This window comes from Mauremys mutica, chromosome 21 (assembly GCF_020497125.1).
Source record: "Mauremys mutica isolate MM-2020 ecotype Southern chromosome 21, ASM2049712v1, whole genome shotgun sequence".
Taxonomy (NCBI): Eukaryota; Metazoa; Chordata; order Testudines; family Geoemydidae; genus Mauremys; species Mauremys mutica.
In genome coordinates this window covers 12,536,617-12,559,709 of record NC_059092.1, presented here as the reverse complement: position 1 = coordinate 12,559,709, position 23,093 = coordinate 12,536,617, and the positions used below count along the sequence as shown (strand labels likewise).

Here is a 23,093-nt window from a genome sequence, read left to right as displayed (position 1 = left end):
TGTCTTTTGCACCAGTTTAAATAAACTTTTGGTTTTTTTTTAAGACAGCTGAAAGTTAAACAGGTGCAACTTGGAATACAGACAGGCTAAGGGCCGGGTTGTGCAAGAAAACTGGAATCTGTGGTAACTGAGTGAAAGCAGGGGAAGCTAAGCACAATACACTTATTCATTCATTTGTACCACTGGCTGAATATTACCGGTATCTTATTATTGTCACTTACAAAGAGATTGTATGCATATTTATGAACCTATACGGAAATTAGAAATTTTGGCTGATCTCTTTCCTAAATTTAGTTTTGATATCCAACAGTACACTTAAATAGGACCTATTCTCAAATCTAGGTGCCTTTGCCAAAATTAAAAACACAATTAAATTAAAAGGAAAGCCAGCAACAGCTCCATTACCTTAAGCCACATGTAACCAACCAGTGTGGAATAGTTTAAATTGAACTGCATTGTTTTTCTGAATCCTATCACTTTGAAACCACAGTGACAGAGATAAAGCAACTGATATTACAATAGTATAATCTATTGATGCACAAATTACCATGAGCAAGTCCATGGATCCCAGCTATGAGATGTTCTCCACTGGTTGCCCCATGGTATCGAATGTACTCTCGTTCAGTTTGATGTCGGTTATCCATCGTCTTTCCCAAACCATCTGATAAAGTCCCAGCAAACTACAGTAAGAGAAACAATGGGAAAATTTAAAAAAAAAAAGACTTCTAAATTATCAAGATTTGTTGAAATAAGCTCTGTGTTTAATTTTTAAACACTGATTTATGCAATTCTCCTTTTTATTGCTTTACTTTAAATATTACTATAGTGCTAAAGACCAGAATTTGTGCAGTTCTCAATATCTGCATGTCACACTTACATGGCAGCATGAAAAGAGAATTTTTCGTCATTTGAAGGTATGCATCTACAGTCTAATCCCATAATCACTATGTCTTATATTCAGAAAGGCCTTGTCTGCATTGGTATTTTCCTTAAGATTGCCCCACAGCTATCATTCTACTGGAAGCAGCATCAGTATTCGGCCAGCCACTTGTATCTTAACAGTGTAATTTAGCCCACGTTGGTTAAAACATCATTGGCTAGTCTACACCAGAGTTTCACTCATTGCAACCATCTGTGGATCTGCACCAATGGCAGCATAATGGTGGGAAGTTTTAAGAAAAGTGTCTGGTCCGGAATTAGAGGACATTTTTTAAGTAGAACAATGATAACTTGCATCAACTATACACATTTCTACAAATATTTGATTTTGTTAAGTGTTTCAGTGTCTAGGCACTTTTAAAAAATAAATATTTGCAGAAGTCATGCAGTTTTTCTCCTTTGGAATGCTAAATGATTTAGGGTCCAATCTTGCTCGTGTCAAAGTCAACACAGTTTTGCCACTGACTTCAGCAGGAGCAGGGTTGAATCCAATGGCTATGTTTACACTACTTTTTTACATAGGCAGCAAAATAGGTCAACCTATTTTTCCCTGCCAAAGATACTAACTCAACTTGGCTTTATATATACCAAACTGAGCTGTATAGCACATAAAGTAAATTAATCATTTCAATCAAAAAAACATTCAACAATACATAGCCAATTTATATTCTGATCAAATGAAGTTAAAGTATGTTTAATGGCACAAATCAGGAGAGGATCTTATTGATAAGCATGAACTCTCTCTGTAGATGTTTTATCAGAAAAGGATTGAGAAAAAACATTTACCTGCGTTCTATCATTATACAAAGTTCAAGAGTGACAGTAAATAAGAAATCACATCTATGCCGAACTATAGTAGTCAAGTGAACAAATGAAACAAATGAAAACTGCTAAATATAATTAACTTTCTAGTGAAACCTCTCCCAAAACAAGTAGGTAAATGCCAGTGACCCTAGTTTAACCTTTCAGAAAACTCACTGGAATGTTATTTAGACATACAGCTATCCTTTTGCAGAGATATGTGAAAACCTACAAGGCAAAGACTCCCAGAAACATGCTTGTGCTAGTGTACTTTACATTTTGTAGCAAGTTAAGAAGCTATTTAAATACATTTCAGTAACGGGGTTTTAAAGTGGATGTATTTTACAGCTGGCGGTGTAGCAACGCCGTGTTTAGGGAAAGGTGCAGGATGATCCAGAGGTAAATGGCTATGTTGACAGACACGTGTGCTGCAGCACAAGACAAAGATTTGAATTAGTGTAAGGGAAATCTCAATGACCGTAATGAAGGCATGTGCAGAACCATTATAAAAGTATTGACCTCTTTCCTAATTGTGTACCTTTTATGATATAGGGGAAAGATTAAGACATATATAATCTGAGCAGGAGTTATGAGAACACTGGCCATTACTGAATGAAGATACTGAAAAAACACCAGCTAGAGCGAAGGGTAGGTCAGTCCCGGTGCTCCATTAATTCTTTAGCCACTTAGGTGAGATCACATCCCAAAGTTAAGACAAACACAAAACAACCCAACCCAGCACCCTTACCTCTAATTGAGCACAGTTATCAGTACTGAAAAGGATGCCTAATAAGACCCTGGCATTCATAGAGCAGCTGCAGATGGTGTAGCGCCACTCTGGGCCAGAGAAATGAGCACTGGCTGGTGGGACTGCATCCTAATGCAGGTGTGGGATAACTAGCAGTGCCGGCAGAACTTTCAGATGAGCAAGGCCATATTCCTGGATCTGTGCACAGAGCAAACCCCTGCCTTCCAGTGCAGGGACCCCAAAATGAGAGCTGCACCGACAGTGGAGAAGAGCATGGTGATCGCTGCGTGGAAGTGCGTAATGCCGGACTACCACCAGTCAATGGGAAATCATTTTGGAAATTCAGCATGGGGACCATTGTCATGCAGGTGTGCAGGGCCTTTAATCATGTCCTGCAATGCAGGACTGACTCTGGGCACTGTACAGGACATGGTGGATGGATTTGCAGCAATGGGTTCCTGAACTGCAGTGGCGTGATAGCACACATATCCTTATTTTGGCACCAGATCACCTGGCCACAGAGTACATCAACAGAAAGGGTGACTTTTCTATGGTTATGCAAGCATTGGTGAATCACCAAAATCAGTGCCGGCTGGTCAGTGAAGGTGGTGCATGACGCATGCATCTGTAAGAACACAAGAGTGTTCAAAAAGCTACCAGCTGGGACTTTCCCTTCCGACCGGCAGATTACCACTGGTGATGTTGGAATGCCAGTAATGATTGTGGGGGACCCAGCTTACCCCTTGCTCATGAAGCCACACACTGGCCACCTCGAAAGCACCAAGGCAAGATTCAATTATCAGAGCGGCAGATGCAGAATGACAGTTGTTTGCGTTTTTGGTCTGTAGTTGTGCTTGCACAGCCTCTTCTCCCCACAGGCCCAGGAGATCCAATATCTCCCATCCACTCCAAGCTGGAGTGAAACTGGAGCCGGCACGGTCAGCTGGGCAGTTGCACACAACAGTGCAGAGCCGTTAGGTGTGCTTGACGAACTGGACAATCAGGAAAAGGCATTTCAAAAATTTGCGGGGCTTTAAAGAGGAAGGAGGTCTTGTAGTTTCCGTGATCCCTGGGCACTGGAGTTCACAATTGTGACCAGAGCTGTCAGCGTCAGGCACTGTGGGACAGCAGCTGGACAACTGTTAAGGTGGACATAAGTAAGGCAGTGCCTGCATTTGTGCTGCACCGACCTCAGTACACCCACCATGGCTCAACCCCATTCAGGAAGGCGGCGTTACTGCATCACTGTAATGGGGCACTTACATCAGTGGGAGACAAATTTAAGAGTAGACACTTGTACAACTAGGTTGCCACAAGGCAGGTAGTCATCTTTACTTTGTAGTGTAGACTAGGCCTTTGTAAAACGCCTAGAGATGCTTCATGAAACCTTGCACTGATGAGGAGAAACAAGAGAGCCTAAAAATTCTCTTTCTTGAATAGTTTAGAATTCTCATCTGTCCTGCATGTGCCATGAATGGTGCCCTGCCAGTGTAACAAGATTCTAGGTTTGAATTCCCTCTTGGTAATTCCTTCATTGGTAATTCTTCCATGGAAATTTCCTTTGATGCCTTTGCTCCATCCTATAACTCAGAAAGGTAGTAACTTCAACACCCTGTTGTGCCTTAGACACAGAAAACTGATGTGGAGCAAAGTGTGTACGTATTAGAAAGAATAATCGTACATATCCTTAATTTATAAAGTCAGGCTCTAGTCTATGTGCCCTTGCCACAAAAGCCATCTATACAAGGATAAACCTAATGTAAGGATTATTCATTGTAACGGATTGGGCCTTTGCACAGATGCAAATACGGTACAACAATCCTCATTTAGATGAACATTTTCATGTTATAACCAGATCATTCAGAATAGCCAGATATTCCAAAATTATCCACTGACTATATTAAAAAGGAAATCTGTACCAAGTTTAGCAGAGAAGTGAAAGTATAACAATATTAAATCACGCTGATGGATGACAAAGATGTCAAAAGTTTATTCTTTTTCAAAAATGACCTTTCCTCAAGGTGTTTGGATCAGCAGCCATCAATGGGGGAAAGCATCAATTCCATGTCTCCCTCAGCCCCCCAATTCTAGTAATTAAATAGCATCTATGTATACATAATTTGCATCAATATAAATAGTGACCAAAGAGCATGTCAATATTTTGTAAATTGTAGCTTGGAAATATGCCTGAGATTCTTGTTATAATAAGGTAAAAACTCAAAAGAAGAAACAAAACTTAGTTATATGATGTGTCTGACGCAATTTTTTCTTTTACTTACATCTGCAATGTTTTTAAAGGCTGTGCAATTTTTTGCTAGCTGTATGATTACTGGGCCGTAGCTCCTCCTTTCTTGCTGAGAAATGCAAACTATTCAAAGCATGTTCCATTATCTTAACAAGCAGATTTTAATCATATGAATGAAAATTAAATCCCATGACTGTTCTTGTGACTTAATCATATGGACACAAAACAGAGCACACAGTTCATTGGCTGAATTATTTTTAACCCCTTTCTGAACTTAATGTAGATGCTATTTTTGATTAGTCTAGAAATACAAATTGAATTGAAATTATCCCATAACCGGGTGTTGTTCTCGCTAAAGGGTAATAACTCGTTTTTACAGGGATTAGAAGCGGTACCATAAGGATTAAATGCTCACACATTAAATATGTATATAGGTAAGAGTAGGCAGATTTTCTGCTGGCTCTAGATTTTTAGCCCACACCGAAAAAAATGCCATGTCCTGAAACAGTTGTCAAGAACTGACCTCGAATACCAAATTAGTTAACTTGGTTGTGATGGTTGGTGCCAGCCAGTGTGAATAGGACAAATTATAAATTATTATTAATGAAATGACTGGGCTTTCATAACAGCTGTCTGGAGAAAGGTTTTTGCCCAGTCCAGACTGGCCAGCACATCAAATTTTCCTGAATAAATAAGGCTTGTGTGTTCTCTCCTCACATTTTCCTCCTCTGATAAAAGGAGTCCACCATCTGTGTTAGTCAATCGCAATTCCTGTTTTAATGCCTCGATATGAGAATTGTTTTCTTAGTAAAGCCGAAAGAGGAGAAATTCATAAATGTACCGGTTAAAAGTTCATCTTGTCATCACATGGCAATTTTAATAGTCTGTCCATGAAGAAGAAAAAAACCAAGGTTAAACAGGGACACTTTGGTTTGCATGTTGTTGCAAAGAGCACCAAGTGCCCAAAGACAGACATTTGTTTCATAGTTAGACCATAAGGATTTTAATGCACTAAGAAATGTTTTTTCCCTGATGTCCTACCTCAAGTGACGTAATCCAAATTCTTCACCAGATTTTTAACCACAAAGCACTAAATTTTAATGCTGAATGTCTTTACCAGTATTTGCTTTATTGTATTATTTAACCATGTTACAATCCACAAGAGGTTACTGGAAAAGAATAGGTTATCACAGAAAAGATGTGGTAGGCATCCATTTTTCCTAGTGAAGAAATAAATGGCACCTTCCTATTTTTGGTAACATATCTGTCTTTTTGGGCTTTTATACAGCATCCATCACCATGTTATTTGAGCACTTAGGTGGATGGGCCACCAAAAATGGTTGCAAGCTGACAGCTGATCTATGTAAACTGAGTTGACAATGTCAGTCCAGTTCCCAGTGTCTCTAGGCCACAATGATTCAGAGGTGCCCTGGACTAGCTGAGTATGGAAGCTGAATGCCCGTTATCACTAGAACAGATTAGAGTTGAGGGCACATGAGTAGTGCAGTACTGTTACTCAAAGATGTAGTCAGTTTTCCAGATACATAGAGGAATTTGATTTTCATGTCTGCCAATCCAACACCTCTCTTATGACTACATTCCCCAATGCCTTTTGGCAGACAGATGCTAAAATGATCTGCAACAGCAGCGTCACCACTTACACAAACACCAGCATATATTATTTGTGGTATGCATTTCCAGTCACCTGTTTTTTTCCCACTGGTATGTAAATTTCCTTGATATGTTTTGTAAAAACAAATGTATGGGAAAACAAAGTGAATATTTAGATAAGGCACAAAATGTATTTCTCTTCTGAAGATCTCTTAGGGCATGTCTACACCAACAGTTCATTGCAAGATGGGGTGTAAATCTACCCCATGCTAACCTGCTGCACACTTACTGTGGACTCTGCTGCCAAGCACTAATGATTCCCTAGTGTGCTGTGATCTACTTCTGTTTCAAAGCACACTAAGGAAGTGTTAGTGTATGTCTGCAGGGCTCACACAGCTAGTGTGCAGCAGGCTAGTGCAGGGTGAATTCCAACTCGCACTTGCCACAAGCTAAGTGCTTGTGTAGAAAAAACCTAAAGCTTTGAAAACTATTTCAGTTTATGGGGAGTAGGGAAAAGTCTTCAAATAAGGTTCTGCTTGTGGGTGGGAATGGTGGGGTGTAACAGACTGGGTGTGGCAAATATTAATCTGAGTGAAGAAGAGCAGACCAGAGAACTGTACTCCTTTATTTTGAAGCATACCAATCTTAAACTGTTCTTATGATGACAGTATTCTTAATATGAACTGAAACATTTCATAGTGAAATTGGTGCACATCTTTTCAACCTGCACATCACAATAGCCATATACTACAGTATAACTGTAACCAAACCAGGAGATTCAGTGACAGCATAGTCAAACCCAAACTTATCTGTTGCCTTCACTAGGAAAAAAAGTGTGTTGTTCACTGGAGTTAGCTAACTTGAGGTAAAATCCTAGTGAAGACAAGGCAGTTTGTCATTTTCACATGAGTTGGCAGTTTGAGTTAAAGCCTAAACTCCCTCATAGGCTTTTTACAGGACCAGCTAACTTGTGTGAAACCTACAAACTGCCTTGTCTTCACTAGGATTTTACCTCAAGTTAGCAACACTCCTCTTTTTTTGCAACAAAGATAAGGCCTTAATTACAAAATGCTTAGAAGGTGTAGTATAGACCTAACCGTGTCCATAACCTGATTAATATCTTGAACAGTCCAGCTGATTAATTTGGTTATATGGACACCATGAGCCAATGAGATCCCCTGGTTCTCAGGGATGTAGGGTAGATAAGGCCTAATAACAAAATGAAATAAGGTCAGGATCACAGGTACTTTAACTCCTTTTCCCTCCAACCTTCTTCCATACAACCGCCAAATAACCAACTCTGAAATGGTTTTCAATTGTTTCAGGTAACACGGTGTGCCTGCCCCATGAGCAAAAAACAACAGAAAACAAAATAAAAAGGCTTCCACTAAACCACACTATGCCCCATCCACTCAGACCAGTACAACCATGTTACCTGAAATGGTTTTTTGAGAACAGATCTTTAAAATCATTTCAGCACCAGAGAGACCATGTCCTGGTCTGCACCCTCACTTGAAACTGGGGGGTTTCAAAGTGAGGACCAGCATGTATTCCCCCACCCTAAAATCCTAGGGTAGGTCTCCTTCGCTGCCACCAGTCAGGTTAAAGTGTCTGACACACTGCCTGTCCCCCAAGCTTCCCCTGGGGAACCCAGATTCAAACCCCTTGAATCTCTACACACAGGGAAGCAGCCCACTTCCCCCCTCTCTCTCTCCTAGCCACTTTGGAGAGATATACACCGAGTCAAATCCTTGATTCAACACAAAGAGGGACTCACTTCCCCCCTCCCCTTCCCTAGTCCTGGAAAGAGATACCTGATTCAAACTGCTTGAATCAAACCCAGGAGGAACTGTCTCTTCCCCCCTCCCCTTCCCCTGAATTTCCACAAGAGAAGGAATTAACCAAGTCCAAAGAAAAGAAAAGAATTTATTAAGAGAACAAAAAGAAAATACAGAATCTCTATGAGCCCAAGCTGGACACTCATAGGGGATAACCTTAATCACAGAGGGAGAAAGATTCCTTTCACTTCCCTCTCCCTTTTTCTGAGTAGACAGGAGCCCACAAGAAATTCACCCACATTTGTGCGTGGCTTAAGAAGAGTATGGCAAAGGGAATGCCAAGGAAATCACACAAAGAGAAAACTTGGGTGTCTCACTTTTTAAAGTGACGGTATCTGGCCCTTTCGCTGTGAAACAGCAGTCACAACATAATCGATGGCTTATTGCACTGTTTATCTAGTCATGCAGAAAACAGCCTACAGCTAAACAACAATGGCAACAAAAGCATGATCCCCTTATTTTCCTCAATGAGGTGTTAACTTCAAAGCGTAGTTAGGACCATTTAAATGCTAATGTTGCTAAGTACGGAAATCTACGGAATAAACAAACATGCAGCTTGAATCAAGGCACTTCTTAGAACAAAACCTGATCCCTTCCATCCTTAAATTTTCCAGAATAGTTCTTTGCCTACACCTGACCAAAAAGGAAGTATTACTCCGTCCTTTTATCCTTGATATGTTCTTTACATTTCCCAAACTTCCCTTTTGCTACAGTGACTTGTAACATGGCACCTCAACTCAAGCTCAGAGTGCTCACATGCCTTCTTTAGCAACTAATAATTAATGAGTATCAGAGGGGCAGCTGTGTTAGTCTGGATCTGTAAAAAGCAACAAAGAGTCCTGCGGCACCTTATCCACGAATACGTCTGTTAGTCTATACGGTGCCACAGGACTCTGTTGCTTGATAATTAACAGGCATGCTGTTGAATGAAGAAGGCTGCACCTTACCGTACAGACTCAAAATGCCTAGCTTCGCATAGATCTAAGAACTGGAAGCCCAAATCCAGATAAAGCTTGGATCTCCCAGATTGCTAATTAGATGTCATAGAATCATAGGACTGGAAGGGGCCTCGAGAGGTCATCTAGTCCAGTCCCCTGCACTCAAGACAGGACTAAGTATTATCTAGACCATTCCTGACGGGTAATTGTCTAACCTGATCTTAAAAATCTCCAGTGACAGAGATTCTACAACCTCTGTAGGCAATTTAGGGCTAGTCTACACTGGCAATGCTAAAGCGCTGCGGCGGCAGTTCTTTAACGTGCCTTGAATGGTTGCGGCCAGTGCTGGGAGAGAGCTCTCCCAGGGCTCTAAGAAACCCACCTCCACGAGGGGCGTAGCTCCCAGCGCCGGGGCAGTGTTTACACACTGACACTTTACAGTGCTGCAACTTGCTGCGTTCAGGGGGGTGTTTTTTCGCATCCCCTGAGCGAGAATGTTGCAGTGCTGTTAATTGCCAGTGTGGAGAAGCCCTTATTCCAGTGCATATCCTGACAGTTAGAAAGTTTTTCCTAATGTCCAATCTAAACCTCCCTTGCTGCAATTTAAGCCCATTGCTTTTTGTCAGATCCTCAGAGGTTAATGAGAATAATTTTTCTCCCTCCTCCTTGTAACAACCTTTTATGCACTAAAAACTTATGTCCCCTCCACAGTCTTCTCTTCTCCAGACTAAACAAAACAAATTTTCCAATCTTTCCTCATAGGTCATGTTTTCTAGATCTTTAATAATTTTTGTTGCTCTCCTCTGGACTTGCTCCAATTTGTCCACATCTTTCCTGAAATGTGGTGCCCAGAACTGGACACAATACGCCAGCGGCGTATAGCGCGGAGTACAGCAGAAGAATTACTTTTCATGTCTTGGTTACAACACTCCTGCTAATACATCCCAAAATGATGTCTGGATTTTTTTGTAACAGTGTTACACTGTTAACTCATATTTAACTTGCAAAATCCACTATAACCTCTGGATCCCTTTCTGCAATACTCCTTCCTAGGTAGTCATTTCCCATTTTATATATGTGTGTAACTGATTATTCCTTCCAAAGTGGAGTACTTTGCCTTTGTCCTTTTTTATTTTAATCCTATTTACTTCAGACCATTTCTCCAGTTTGTCCAGATCATTTTGAATTTTAAACTCTGTCCTCCAAAGCACTTGCAACCTCTCCCAGCTTGGTATTGTCTGCATACTTTATAAGTAGACTCTATATGCCATTATCTAAATCACTGATGAAGATACTGAACAGAAATGGATCCACGGACATCATTCAAATGACTGAAAAAAATGTTCAAGCATATTTGAGAATATAACATCTGATTCTTTGCCTTATCCCCATGCCTGGACAGAAGAAGCATGAATTAAATATTTTGGAAGCTCTGGGGAAAAAAAAACAACAACAAAAAAACGTCCTTCACATTCTTCCTCCCAATTGTCACCTATGTTCTTTGATCTTCCTTCCAAATGGACTATACCTTCCAATTCCCTTCTCCGTGAATGGGCAATGAACTTCTCTCTGATCCTCCACTCCAGAGCCCAGATTCTGACCTCATATACACCGTCATAAACAAATGAAGTGATTCACTGAAATCAATGGAGTTACATTGGTAAAGTGGTGTGAAAACAAAATCTGGCCCATGATTCCTCACCAGCTCTCTGACATGAGGCCTCCTCCCTGAGGCAAGCAGAAAAATAGGGTGCGTTCTTAACATACATTTTTTTCCTAGTGAAGACACAGCCTAGGTCGGTATCCCATGAATCACGTCTTAAAACCTCCTTTGAGTTTAGCAATCAGTTAATTAATATCTCTAAAAACTAAACTGTTCTGCATTTTCCTTTATCAGCTGAAATCAGCATCTAACTTGCTGTACTCTGACTGTCCACTTTGGAGATTTTAAATCAGTGGCTTGCACACTTCCCTTTGAATCGGATTCAATGTTAATGAGCACTGTGTTGCCAGAGATGCCATCTTTTAGATGAGATGTAAAAGTACTCTGAGCACTTGTGATCCTTAAAGATTTCATGGCAATTTTTTTTGCAAGACTAGGTGTGTGTTGGCTGCTGTGTCATAGCCGAACTCCCATTTGGGTAATTACACTATCTACATTTTCTAGAGTTTCATGTAGAGTATTAGTACTTTTCCATCTTAAATGTATGCATTGTTGCCGTGCATTGTTAAATATAAACCGTTTACATTGCAGAAGTGACTGATACAACAGCTGTATAATTTGTGAGAGGTTTCAGAGTGGTACCCATGTTAGTCTGTATCAGCACACACAAGGAGTCCTTGTGGCACCTTGCATCTCATGAAGTGGGTTTTAGCCCATGAAAGCTTATGCCCAAATAAATTTGTTAGTCTCTAAGGTGCCACAAGGACTCCTCATTGTTTTTGTATAATTTGTAAATTTCTTCAGGATTTTTTGGGAAGGCACTATGCTTATTTAAGACATTAACTTGGTTATCCCACAGAAACTATGCATTCAGAGCAACTCCAGTCCTGTAAAAATCAAAATCAAACACAGTTTCTTTGTAAATCAAAGCTCATGCCAAATAATAAGCTTATCTGACACGGAAGGAACTGCAAAGCAAATGAAAATGGAGTTAAGCCCAAATTTCTGTACTGAATGTTCCCACTAATCAGACTATGTGAGGCATTCAGCATAGGAATCAGTTTTAACTAACTTTTAAAAATATGTCTTTTTATCCTCTGTAAATCCTTTTGGCACTTCCTGGTTCACTGAAGATGTCACAGACAGACATCACATACCTAAAACTCATTGTAATCCACCCACTGCATGGAATGTTACAGAATATTACATTCAGGAGTATCCTTTAGGAAACCAAGACATGACAAGATGGATTTTGGAGGGGGGGTGGGGGTCAGTTATAACTTATTCTTTGTGAATGCTCCCTCACCTTCAACACGTACATAGATCCCAGCTGGTGAGAATGTTTCATATGGCTACACGACGGTGCTTTTAGTGACACGGCTGTGCTGCTACAACCGTGCCGCTAAAAGCTGCGCAGTGTAGCTGCTGTTTGTCGGCAGGAGAGAGTTCTCCTGCTGACAAAAAAATTCCACCCTCCACGGGCGGCAGCAGCTTTGTCAGCAAGAAAGTGCTCCTGACGACAAAGCGCTGTTCCCACCAGCGCTTGTTGTCGATAAAACTTCTGCCATTCGGAGGCGTTTTTTTCTTTTTTTAACACCCCTGAACGACAAAAGTTTTGCTGATGAAGTGCCAGTGTAGACAAAGCCTCAGTGTAACTCACTTTTTAAATTTGTTTTGCGGTGCACCTTTGAAAGACATTAGGTTCTCCCATCATGTTTGGCAACAAACACCGTTATATAAACCAAAATTAAACCCGAGATCTGGAAAAATTTTGTTTTTCACTAATCTAGGCTTTATCCACTGCTTTGGTAGAAGCGAGCCTGGGCAGGGATTTCTTTCCCAAAAAATACAATACAGAATATCTGATACTGACAAGCTTCCCAGCCAATCTATATCAATATTTAATTTTTTTTTAAATTAATCTCTATCCACACTGGCTACAGACACTATGTTAGAAACAACTGTGTTTAAGCTGGGTGCTATTATTATAAACATGATGTTTCAAGCCTAGTGAGGATACTGCAAACCCAAAGCAGTCTTGCAACCAAGAGGATTTACAGGCTCCCCAACACTGTATGTTGTTGGTCATGCATAGTGCTCTAAATTGCTGCCCTTGCAACTTTTTCTTCTCAAACTCTTATCACCACCTCTGTGATGTTCAGAATTTTGTCTCAGATTTAAAAAGTAGGGTCTTAAGGACTAGAAGGGAGAGAACTTATAAGCATGCAAATTCAATGACATAGCCAGGAATAATTTAAGTGCCAACTGAACAAAGTTAAGAGTTGGACAAATCTAGTGTGAACTAAGTCTCTCATGTTATCTCCGACTCCCTCATACTTCTGGATTTTGCAACAGGAAAATCCCAGGTCACGATGTCTAGAGAGTCATTCTGACATCACAACAGCAAATCCTAAACAGAATCCTTCGTATCTCGACGCAGAAGGACAGCTGTTCATTACAGGAAGCAAGGCCTCCATGAGCAGCAAACAGAGGGATAGGAAAGCCATGCACAGGCACAGTTAGTGTTAAGATTTCCAGAGCTTTTGTCAAATGCACCCGTTCCTTATCATAGAAGCAAAGAAGGCTGTCCTAAGCAGGAATGCAGGGTTTGAAAACTCTCTTTTTTTCTGCTACTATCTTAACGTTTACTTCCTCCTTTAAGTGTTATTGACAAAGTTAAATCTCTCATCCACACAAAGCTTGGGCTTGAAATGACCTAGTACCTCAGCTGTGTTTGTCATGGGAACCAAAGGGTGTGTGTGTGTGTGTGTGTGTGTATAAAAATAATTTGAGAAACTTAGAAAAATGTTACTGAGAACATTCTTTTAGCCTGTGTAGTACAAAATCTGATCAAGTTATCCTTTATCATAGCCCAAATGTATCTTAAACTTCTTCATACAAATGAGAAAAGTTTCTTTACCACTTTCATGAAAGCTACAGAAGACTAAAGAATTAGAAAAAAAGTACTATGAGTCATAGGTGCCGACTTCGTGACTGGGAGCACCCACTGGGGGAAAATGGTAGGTGCTGAGCACCCACCAGCAGGCCCCCATCCACTCTCCCTATCCTCCCCCGCGTGGATCAGTGCTTCTCGCCTGACACGAACAGCTGTTTCGCTGCATGCAGGAGGCTGGGGGGAAGGGCGGAGGGGCGAGGACGTGGCGTGCTTGGGGAAGGGGGCGGAACAGGGCAGGAAGTGGGGGTTGGGGGTGGAAAGAGGCAGGGCGGGGACTTGGAGGAAAAAGGGGAAGTGGGGGTGGGGCCTGGGGTGGAGCCGGAGTCGGGCACCCCCCAGCACTTTGAAAAGTCAGCACCTGTGCTATGAGTTCCTGTTTGTAAGAACCATGTCCATAAGATTTGTATTTATAATATATACTGTACTAAAAGAGTCACATTAATAACACTTTGAATCAGTTTTTACAAGTTTACCATTGAATATATACGTTGTAACAATATTGTTTGGACAAGTCTCTAATAGTGATTAATGTAATGGATAATGCGATAGGTTTCCATTAGCAGAAGTCAATATGTTTTAGTCCTCTCAAGTTATTTGCCTTGTTTTTATCAAGCTATTTCCACAGTCAGTTCGTTGAGCCTTTTCACTGGTCAGTTATAGGATTCACTACAAAAGAAAATCTACAGTTTAGTTGGTTAAAAAAAGGACTTTACACTAATTAAACCTCTCGCATCAAAATGCAAAGTAAAAGCATCATTCATTTATTTTGCTGTGTGTAGCTGTTCCCTAAACTTCAACACACTCCATGATCTTGCTTAATGAACATGCTGCTATAGCTAAGCACAATGACATGCATCAAGGACAGACTGTCAGTGAAAAGCAAGGAAACTCGGAGTTAACACTGGCAATCTATCCTCAACTCATGCTCTTGTACTAAGCTATTACAAGCACATACAACAAGGAAGATCATGCAGAGTTATGAGATATCTACATAAGACCTAGGCACAATGAGCGAATTAAGAATGCGTGGCCAACCCTTTACTATAGATTTCCTTGCTTTTGTTGTGGTGTCACCGGTTAATGTTTAATGTATTTCTGTGTCTCTTGTTAAAGAATAAAAACTCTCTAATGGAAATGTACTAGAAATTACTCACACAACAGACCAACTTCTTTACTGTGGAAATGTCCATTTACCTTGCTTTTTAAAAAAATATGCATTGTTGTTAGATGGATTGTATAAATACTACATATTTCAAGAATTTTAAAAAAACATACATTATTTAACAGAAAGGCAAGAAGCCATTTCCCCCACTTATAAATACACATTTGTCAACCGCGTATTATCCTGGGCCTGAAATATGAATAATAAAAATACATGTGGTCTTTGAAAACTTATTGTGCACATGTGGCAGGAGCTCCTTCTCCAAATTAAAAGCCGTAGTCATTTAAAATTGATTCGCCAAGTATCTGAAGTGACAAGATCATATCACTGGTCATTAACCCCCCCCAAAAAAACCCACTATAGCTCCCTTGTTCAAGCATAAGAGAGTTTCTAACAATCTGTTCATATATATTCTCTTAGAAAGCATAAAATATAAGACGTTGGTTTTTTAAAAAAATCAACAAGTGGGCCCAGCAGAGAAAACGTATGAGACAGTTTAAGCCAAGAACAAAATGTTTATGACCAAGTTACAATCCTCTGAAGACAGCGATTTATAATGGAAATACTGACAGAACATTAAATATAGTGACCGAATTGATTTAAGCTTGAATTAGGTAGGACTATACTGAATTTCTACAAATGCGGACATCATGGTGGTGTCATATACAAAATGCATATGGACTCTGACTCCTTTCTGCCCTTAGTTATCGATCAACAGAAGAACAAAAAAGAAGCCAGCTGCACTCAACACTGAACGCACATGATACCTTTTTGGAGATTCCGGAGACATTTCCCCCACCCCCACTTATATCGCAGAATCAAAGTAAAGGACCTTTAATTAGCTCACATCCCATCCTTAACTAAGCTTCGTAATACATTCTGACAACGGCATGTTGGCTGGGTAATCTGTGAAGCCCCCTGATGAGTTGTCTGTATGGATGCCTGATTAGCTGGGTATCCCAGGGGAGCCCCCGCTGTTTTTATCTCCACAGATGCCTGATGAGTTGGGTAGCTTCCCCCAAGGACCTCCTGTGAAGCTGCACCAGCAGGTGCCCATTGGCAATAGTTTTGTGTTACAGGGCTGAATGAGTGATCCCTGCAGGAACTGCCAGCTGTTTTCACATACACAGAAGGCAGTCAAAAGTCCACAGCATGAACTTGGAATGACCCCAACTGCAGAGTCACTGGCGGGTTCATCTGGAGGGCAGCTATGCTTTATTAAACAACTAATACTCTTAACAGATAACTTTCAGAAGGAAAAATTATTAACTCTTTCAAATCTTCTCTACTTTTTTTTACATAGTGTAATGGCATGTATTATAGACTCTATAGTCCTTTTAAAGACCCTTTCTAGTTCTTTGAGTTAACATGTAATAAAAATATCTTGGTACAATTAGATTTTTTTTTTTAAAATAATCTGACAGCTCTATTTTAAAACATTTTTCAGTGTTCATTGATTTACTTTTTCACAATTGAAGGAATTAAAGGGAGGGGGTCAGACAATTATTGTATGACAGTAGACTCAGATTCAAAAAGTGAAAGCTTTATAACCATTAAAATCCAAATTGTCAACACCTCATGTTAAAATACACAAAGTAAATATCCTTAAATCAAACTAAGAAGTTCTCAAGCAGCATTTTTCCTACTTTGACTATCTGTAAATATCTATTACTATCCATAGATTTTTTTTGTTGTGGATTTGTGTGTGTATGGTGAAATTTACGCTTACCGACATTTAGTGATCGAAAGCTAATCCTGCCAAGCCTAAATTTACTTAAATAACTTTGTCAGCTTAAAAGTCTTCTTAAAAATAAAATGTCTTTATCGTATGTTAATACCTTAGATGAGCAAAACAATTATTATTTCATTTGACCATTTGGGCTATTTGTTTACATTCTGAACTTCATTCTGCTTGGGAAAACAGACTAGTCACTTTCACTTTCCGTTTCCAGTCAGTTTCACCTTCTGTGGCTGATACCCTGCTATCAAGTTCATTTTGTAATAAAGTGCTGGAGAATGTTTAAAATAAAGAATTTTCTTTTTCATTCTTGTTTTTGTTTTAATGAACGAAGACACTTGTACTTTCTGTAGTGCTTTAAAGTTTAAAATGAAACCTAAATGTGTGGCCAAAACTATCTTGTAGTGTTTCTTTAAAAACAAATAAATCCGTGTATTCACCTTATCTTCAAAAATAAAACACATTTTATTAGCCAACAGATTTCATTCTCATTAATGCTTTGTATATATCTATTTTAAATTTTCCACAAAGCTTTCTATATTGTCTGTATCCAAATTATAGTTGGGAGGCCTGTTTAGGCTGACACGAAATCACTAAAAACTGACTAATCCCAATTCACAAACAATTGAGACTCTACCCTTTTCACCTATCAAAGACTAAAAATGAGAACTCTGAACACAGATCACTGTTTGCTTAAAAAGAACACCAGCAACTGACACATCATACTTTTGCCTACCACATAATTTTGCTTGGAAAAAGCTGCCAAATACATGTCAGTTTGCTTCTGAATGCGTACTTATTAAAAGAGACACCAAGTCCAGATCAAACAGTTCTTTCAACGGAGCACATCAATTTCATTTGGACTCACAGGCAAGGTAAAACAGGATACCGTTTTTTATGTAGCTGTTTAACAAAACACACACTCTTGTGTAATGCTATTTCCCCTCAGCTATGATTGTGGCCACAACAGAATCATAGGGACTGCAAGGGACTATTTATTTATCTATTAATTTTCTTTAATAAAAACATGAGATTACGGTGGTGCGGGTAGGGAATATGGGAAGAAACAAAGATTCAATGATCCTTTAAAACTCATAGACTTGCCTTATCTTTGCACAGATTAATACCAATCTCTCTCAAGATACAGTGGTCATGGATGCCAGATCTTTCTGAACATATGAAGGAGGGGTGACATTTTTCATGGCTTGTGATTATCACCCCATTAGTCAGTGGATCACTGTCTGCTAAAAGGAGGCACTTCCCTTTAACGCTGCCCCCAAGGATCTGAGTGGTCTGCTTCTATAGCCTTTCCCCACCCAGCTGGGGGAGCAAGAGATTGAAAACTAAACCCAGGTTTCCTGCATATTCTGTATCTCTGTCTCTCTAGATTCGTATACTGCATTCATCACCATTGTATCTGACCGCCTTTCCTAGCGCATAAAGCAACCTGACTATACATCTTGTTTGTCTGCACAGTACTAAACAGTACTACATCACCAATTCTGATTAATAATTTGGCCAGACAGTTGGTCTATAATTTTCAATTTGTCCTTACAGTAAGTGGAATATCTCCTATCATTGTCCTCAGTTCCAACTTCTGTTGATTTCTGATGCAGCAAAAGCAGATGTGCTGTCACATCCCTTTTATGCTAAAATGCAAACTCAACTGACAAGAGGCAGCCACGGTCAGCTGGATCTACTATTTAATCCAGTTTAACAGATGTCATAAACCATGTTTATATGGAAAACCTTCAAAAGCTCAATCACTGAAACTAAGAGGAGATTACTACTTAAAGGCAGAGAATGATTACAGCACAGAAGGCCACATTGGCTCCATTGTGGGCACACAGTTAAGAATACAGAAGGCTTCTTGCATATAAGCCTGTACCAACATAATGTTAAAATTGTGGAAATGAAAAAACCCACTCGAGGTAATGAATGTTGAAACCTGCACTTCCATATTCAGCTCACTATCTAAAAGGACACCTAACAATTTGCCTGGCCAAAACTCAAACTCAATCAATCAATTAGGTGTCCGCAGCCTTTTCTCATTTTGCCTAGTTCGAACCTAAACCAGCTGTCACATCCACTCATCAGTCTTGGTCAGACAACAGAGTGGTTCCAAGATGAAAGTACCACAACCTAGACACAACAATATAATGAACTGATGACAATGAAGATCATACCACATCATCAGTTGTCTAGTTGGCTTCACATATACACAAAAGACGACTGGTGAGAAAAGTTACCTCTTCTAAACTTCATGTGTGAAGATCCTTGATGACGAGCAACTTCCCAGCACTACTGAATGAAATTTACCGGAGGATGACTCATTTCAGCTATTTACAATTCCATTCTGTCAAAATGATCCTGGAGTTGCTCAGACAAAACATTTCCAATGATGGACGTGCATTACCTGTCTTAGCTTCTGAATAGAAGTATCTTAAATGAGAATGGCTGACTGTATAAGTCAAGGGATGCAAAAATTTAACTTGCTGTTTATTTTACAGACAGCTAACCACACCTTGGTAGTAATTTGCTTAGATTATGGCAACCACCTTCTTTCTGGAGTACATGACTCCCTTCTTACATCCCTCCAGCCTGACTAAAATGGCACTGACAAACTCATCTTCCTCTGCCAATACTTGTCCACATTACACCCTTTCTGCAGCCTCCATTACTCCCAATCATTTTCCACTTCAAATTTATATCCCTTTATAGCACTGCCACTGCCTACCATCTCATCTCTTGTTTCCTGTTAGTCTCCTATTAGGATCGTGTGCTCTGCAAATTCTACTGCCTTTGTTGTCTTTGCTTCCCCTTCCCACAAATGCCTGCATGTCCTCCAAATTCCTGGAATATCCTTCCCATACCTGTATTATAATGCAGCCTCCTTACCTGGGTTCAAAATCCCACCTCTTTCCACATCTGTAACAATGACTCACACTCCTACAGCAACATTTAAGTTTTAAAAGTTGGAACTAACATTATGCATACCTTATGAAAACTAGAAACACACTATCCTTATTTGAATTAACCTCCTTCCATCTGCCTTGCCTGATGTCAATTTTCTTTGCATGCTATTGTATCGTATCTAACACAGCTAGTAATATCCTCAAGACAGTATTTATTCTCTCTAAAAAGGTCCATGCAAACCTCTGGTGCTCTAAAACTTTATGTACAATTATGATGAGCTCTGAAACATTGGGCTGAGCCTCTGGCTCAATGAAGGTATCTTGTGCAGTATGAATATATCCCACTGAATGTTTCCAGACATCTGCCCCAAAAGAATGATTTAAAGCATCAGAAACAACAAAGGAAGTTCTAATATATACATGGAAAAAACACGTCTTGCCTTTGTTGGCTGTGCAGCCAGTGTTCTTCTGTAATACCATCAAACAAGATTCATGGAGTGGCACAAGACTAACAAAACTGTCAACCAACTAGCAGTATTGCTCAACCACAATGGGGATGAGAAACATCAAGGATCAGAGAAGCTAGTTTCTTCCATGGTGGAAAACCACAAGTCAAAACAATGGATATATATAGAGATATAGATATAGATATATAAAATAAAAAAGAGGATCCTCTCTTCAACAATGCAGACTTACTATATTAGTGAAGTAGGAATGTCAGAAAATTTGAAAACTAAAAAAAACAGTACACTGAAAATAAAATACTTATTCATGCACTGAAATGCCATATTAAAGATTCTTTTAAATGTTTATTTAAATCAGTAATACTCAGACCTCCGTGGTTCAGGAGCCAAATTAGCAATCAACATTACCCAAAAGAGCCATAGCAGTGTGAAATCATTGTTTCATTTACTATATATATATATAGTAAAGAGCATCCTGACTGGTTAATAATTAATCACAGTGGTTTAATATCTTGTGCTGCAAAGAGCTGCAGAACACATTAAAGAGCCACTTGCAGCTCTGGAGCTTCAGTCTAAGGATCACTGATTTAAACCCTACCAAGACCTATTTGACAAATCTAAAAATGTTGCATTGACAATTCAGTAAGAAAAGCAAATCCGGTAAAAATGTAGAGATAAGAACTCTCTTGCGCAGAACAAAGGACGGGTGACGCGTCATAAGGGATCAAAGATATATGACAGAATCCATCCTAATGTTATGTTAATGTGTTTTTTAAAATATGCATCTCCCAGCTGTGCTCTGTGCTGAAAACCAAATATTATTTAAAAAGTGACATCCTGATTGGTTATAGATTCTTTAAGTAGCAAAGTTCAGGAAGTAAATTGCCTTTTTATATATACATTTAAAGGAAGAAAGCTATTAGCAAATAGTTCATAAGTAATCACTGTCAACTGTTCACACAATGAAATGTTCTACAGCTTTAATCTGCTTCATAGACATTGCATAAATGATAGGTCGAATGCCACTAATCAAATTTTGTTTATATTTAGTTTGCACAGGAAACAACTAAAAGTCTGTCAATTTATAAACTGCTTTGTCACACCTCTGAAATCTCCCTGATTTTATATGAAACAGATTCTCCTTTACCTGGATTTTGTGTTTCTCTTTTACTCCAGCATTGGGAAACTAAGAGCCAGTGCAAAAAGTTCACCTACAAAAAGCCAGCCACCAGCTGGCAACTGCTTAAGGAAGCAAAATAAAACCTTCAGAAAACATCAAACTTTACTAGAAAAATCTGAGCTCTCTTACAATGAGGGTTATCCCTTTATGTCACTTATATTTATAGCTTTCAGAATCTTTATTATCCCTTTGCAAAAACTTACAATTTTCTTTTTTTGATTTAAATATTTTTAGTATTATATTGACAGATAGTTACAAAAAAAGAGACTTTTTTCTGCTACAAAAGGAATCGTGTCAACGGACCTAGTTCTCATTTGAAGTAAAGCTAAGATCTTAACCTCATGCCATAAGCGGACTAAAGCCTGCGACATGACCAGGTCTTTAGGCAGGTTACAGAACACATTAAAACTTTGTCTGTTCTACAGATTTGTAGTTGGCTAAGGAGCAGTCCTGTTATAATTGGGACCCATCATGGTTGTATTTGTAATGCAGACAGTCCCGGACAGGCCTTTTTTTGGTTTGGCTGAATGTAAGGCACAGTAGACTCAGGACTCAAGCCTTTCACCTCCTTATTTAACTGAAGTAAAAATGGCTATAATGGATTCATACTAGTTCCTGTCTGTTCATGTCCGCAAGTAATTTGTTACAATTGGCATTCATGGTTCAAGAGAGACCTAGAATTTGAAAACCAGGGAAATTGCAAGTCAGGACTGAGGAGCGCTGGCAAAGCTATCTGGTGGAATTTTCAAGGTCAGAAAGCTTTATAATATTGTTTTGTTTCCAGTGTTGCTTTTATTTAAAAAAAAAAACATTTTTCCATCAAAAATTTATATGCAGAAATGGAGTGTAGCTTTTCCATCACATACTAATGATTTAGGATACATTACACTGAAGCCAGGCATATAAATGGATGAATGGCAGCCCGGGTAGATGTACTGGCACTAGCTGTACTGTAGCTAGCTTGCCATAAAGAAAAGTAAGGAGAGGGGTACGGACTTCAGCATCGGCTGCACAAGCGAGAAAGTATATAGGGTGATCAGGGCTCGTGCTGCTCACATCTACATGAGCTGCTATTCACACCAGTGGCTGTAATGTATATATACCCATAGGATGGATTCCTATAGGGACTGCAAATCTTAGACAAATCACGTACAGTATCTGAAAAGTTGATTCTCACATAACACAGCACAAAGCAATTATAAAGTATATTAAACTTTTAAATCATTCTGTACCAGGAGTTGCATTATCTCGGCACAATATCTATTTACTAGTACTGGGTACAATGAAACAAAGACTTCAAGTCAGAAGAGAGTAAAGAGTCAATACAGGGCTTTAATTTATTTTGGTATTTAGCTAAGCATCTAACATGCATTTCTGACTGAGAAGTCTCTGAAAGAGCAATAATTTTAGGTTTTAGTGATATCATGCCTAAGGCGGAAAACAAAAAAGAAAAAAGTTTGCCTGCCAAGAATGAGAGTCATTTCTGTACATATGGCCACTGTAGGAGCCTCCACGCAGAGGGAATCAAATTCCCTCAGGTGCCTATATTTAGGATCAAAGTACTTTTAAAAATACAAAACTTGTAGCCTCCAAGGGATAAAAACTACAAAACTGTCTGAAATGAACTTTATTTAACCTAAGGTTTTGTGCCAACTTAAATACACTGACGTTCTCCCACTTGAAAGAAGGCATATACCCACTGCGTGTTCTGAGATGCATGGAGAAGTCATTACAGGAATAATCAACAGCACTGTAAAGCAGAAAAGCCATAAAATGACAAAAACAGATACAACTTATAAACAACTTACTTTTCAGTTCGTGCAGGCACTCTGTATATATTTCTTCTAAAGTGATGATTAAAGTTTAGCCTGACACGGTTGTATGAACAGAACAGA

The 23,093-nt window shown here is 39.4% G+C and overlaps 1 protein-coding gene across 1 annotated transcript in view; it reads right to left on the bottom strand.

Annotated features, from left to right (window-relative positions):
* VPS13D (vacuolar protein sorting 13 homolog D) overlaps positions 1-23,093 on the bottom strand; it is a 185,819-nt gene that overhangs the window by 44,905 nt on the left and 117,821 nt on the right. Inside the window, exon 66 of the mRNA XM_044995998.1 lies at positions 548-680. Coding sequence (XP_044851933.1) covers positions 548-680 — 133 coding nt within the window. The remainder of the gene's footprint in view (positions 1-547; positions 681-23,093) is intronic.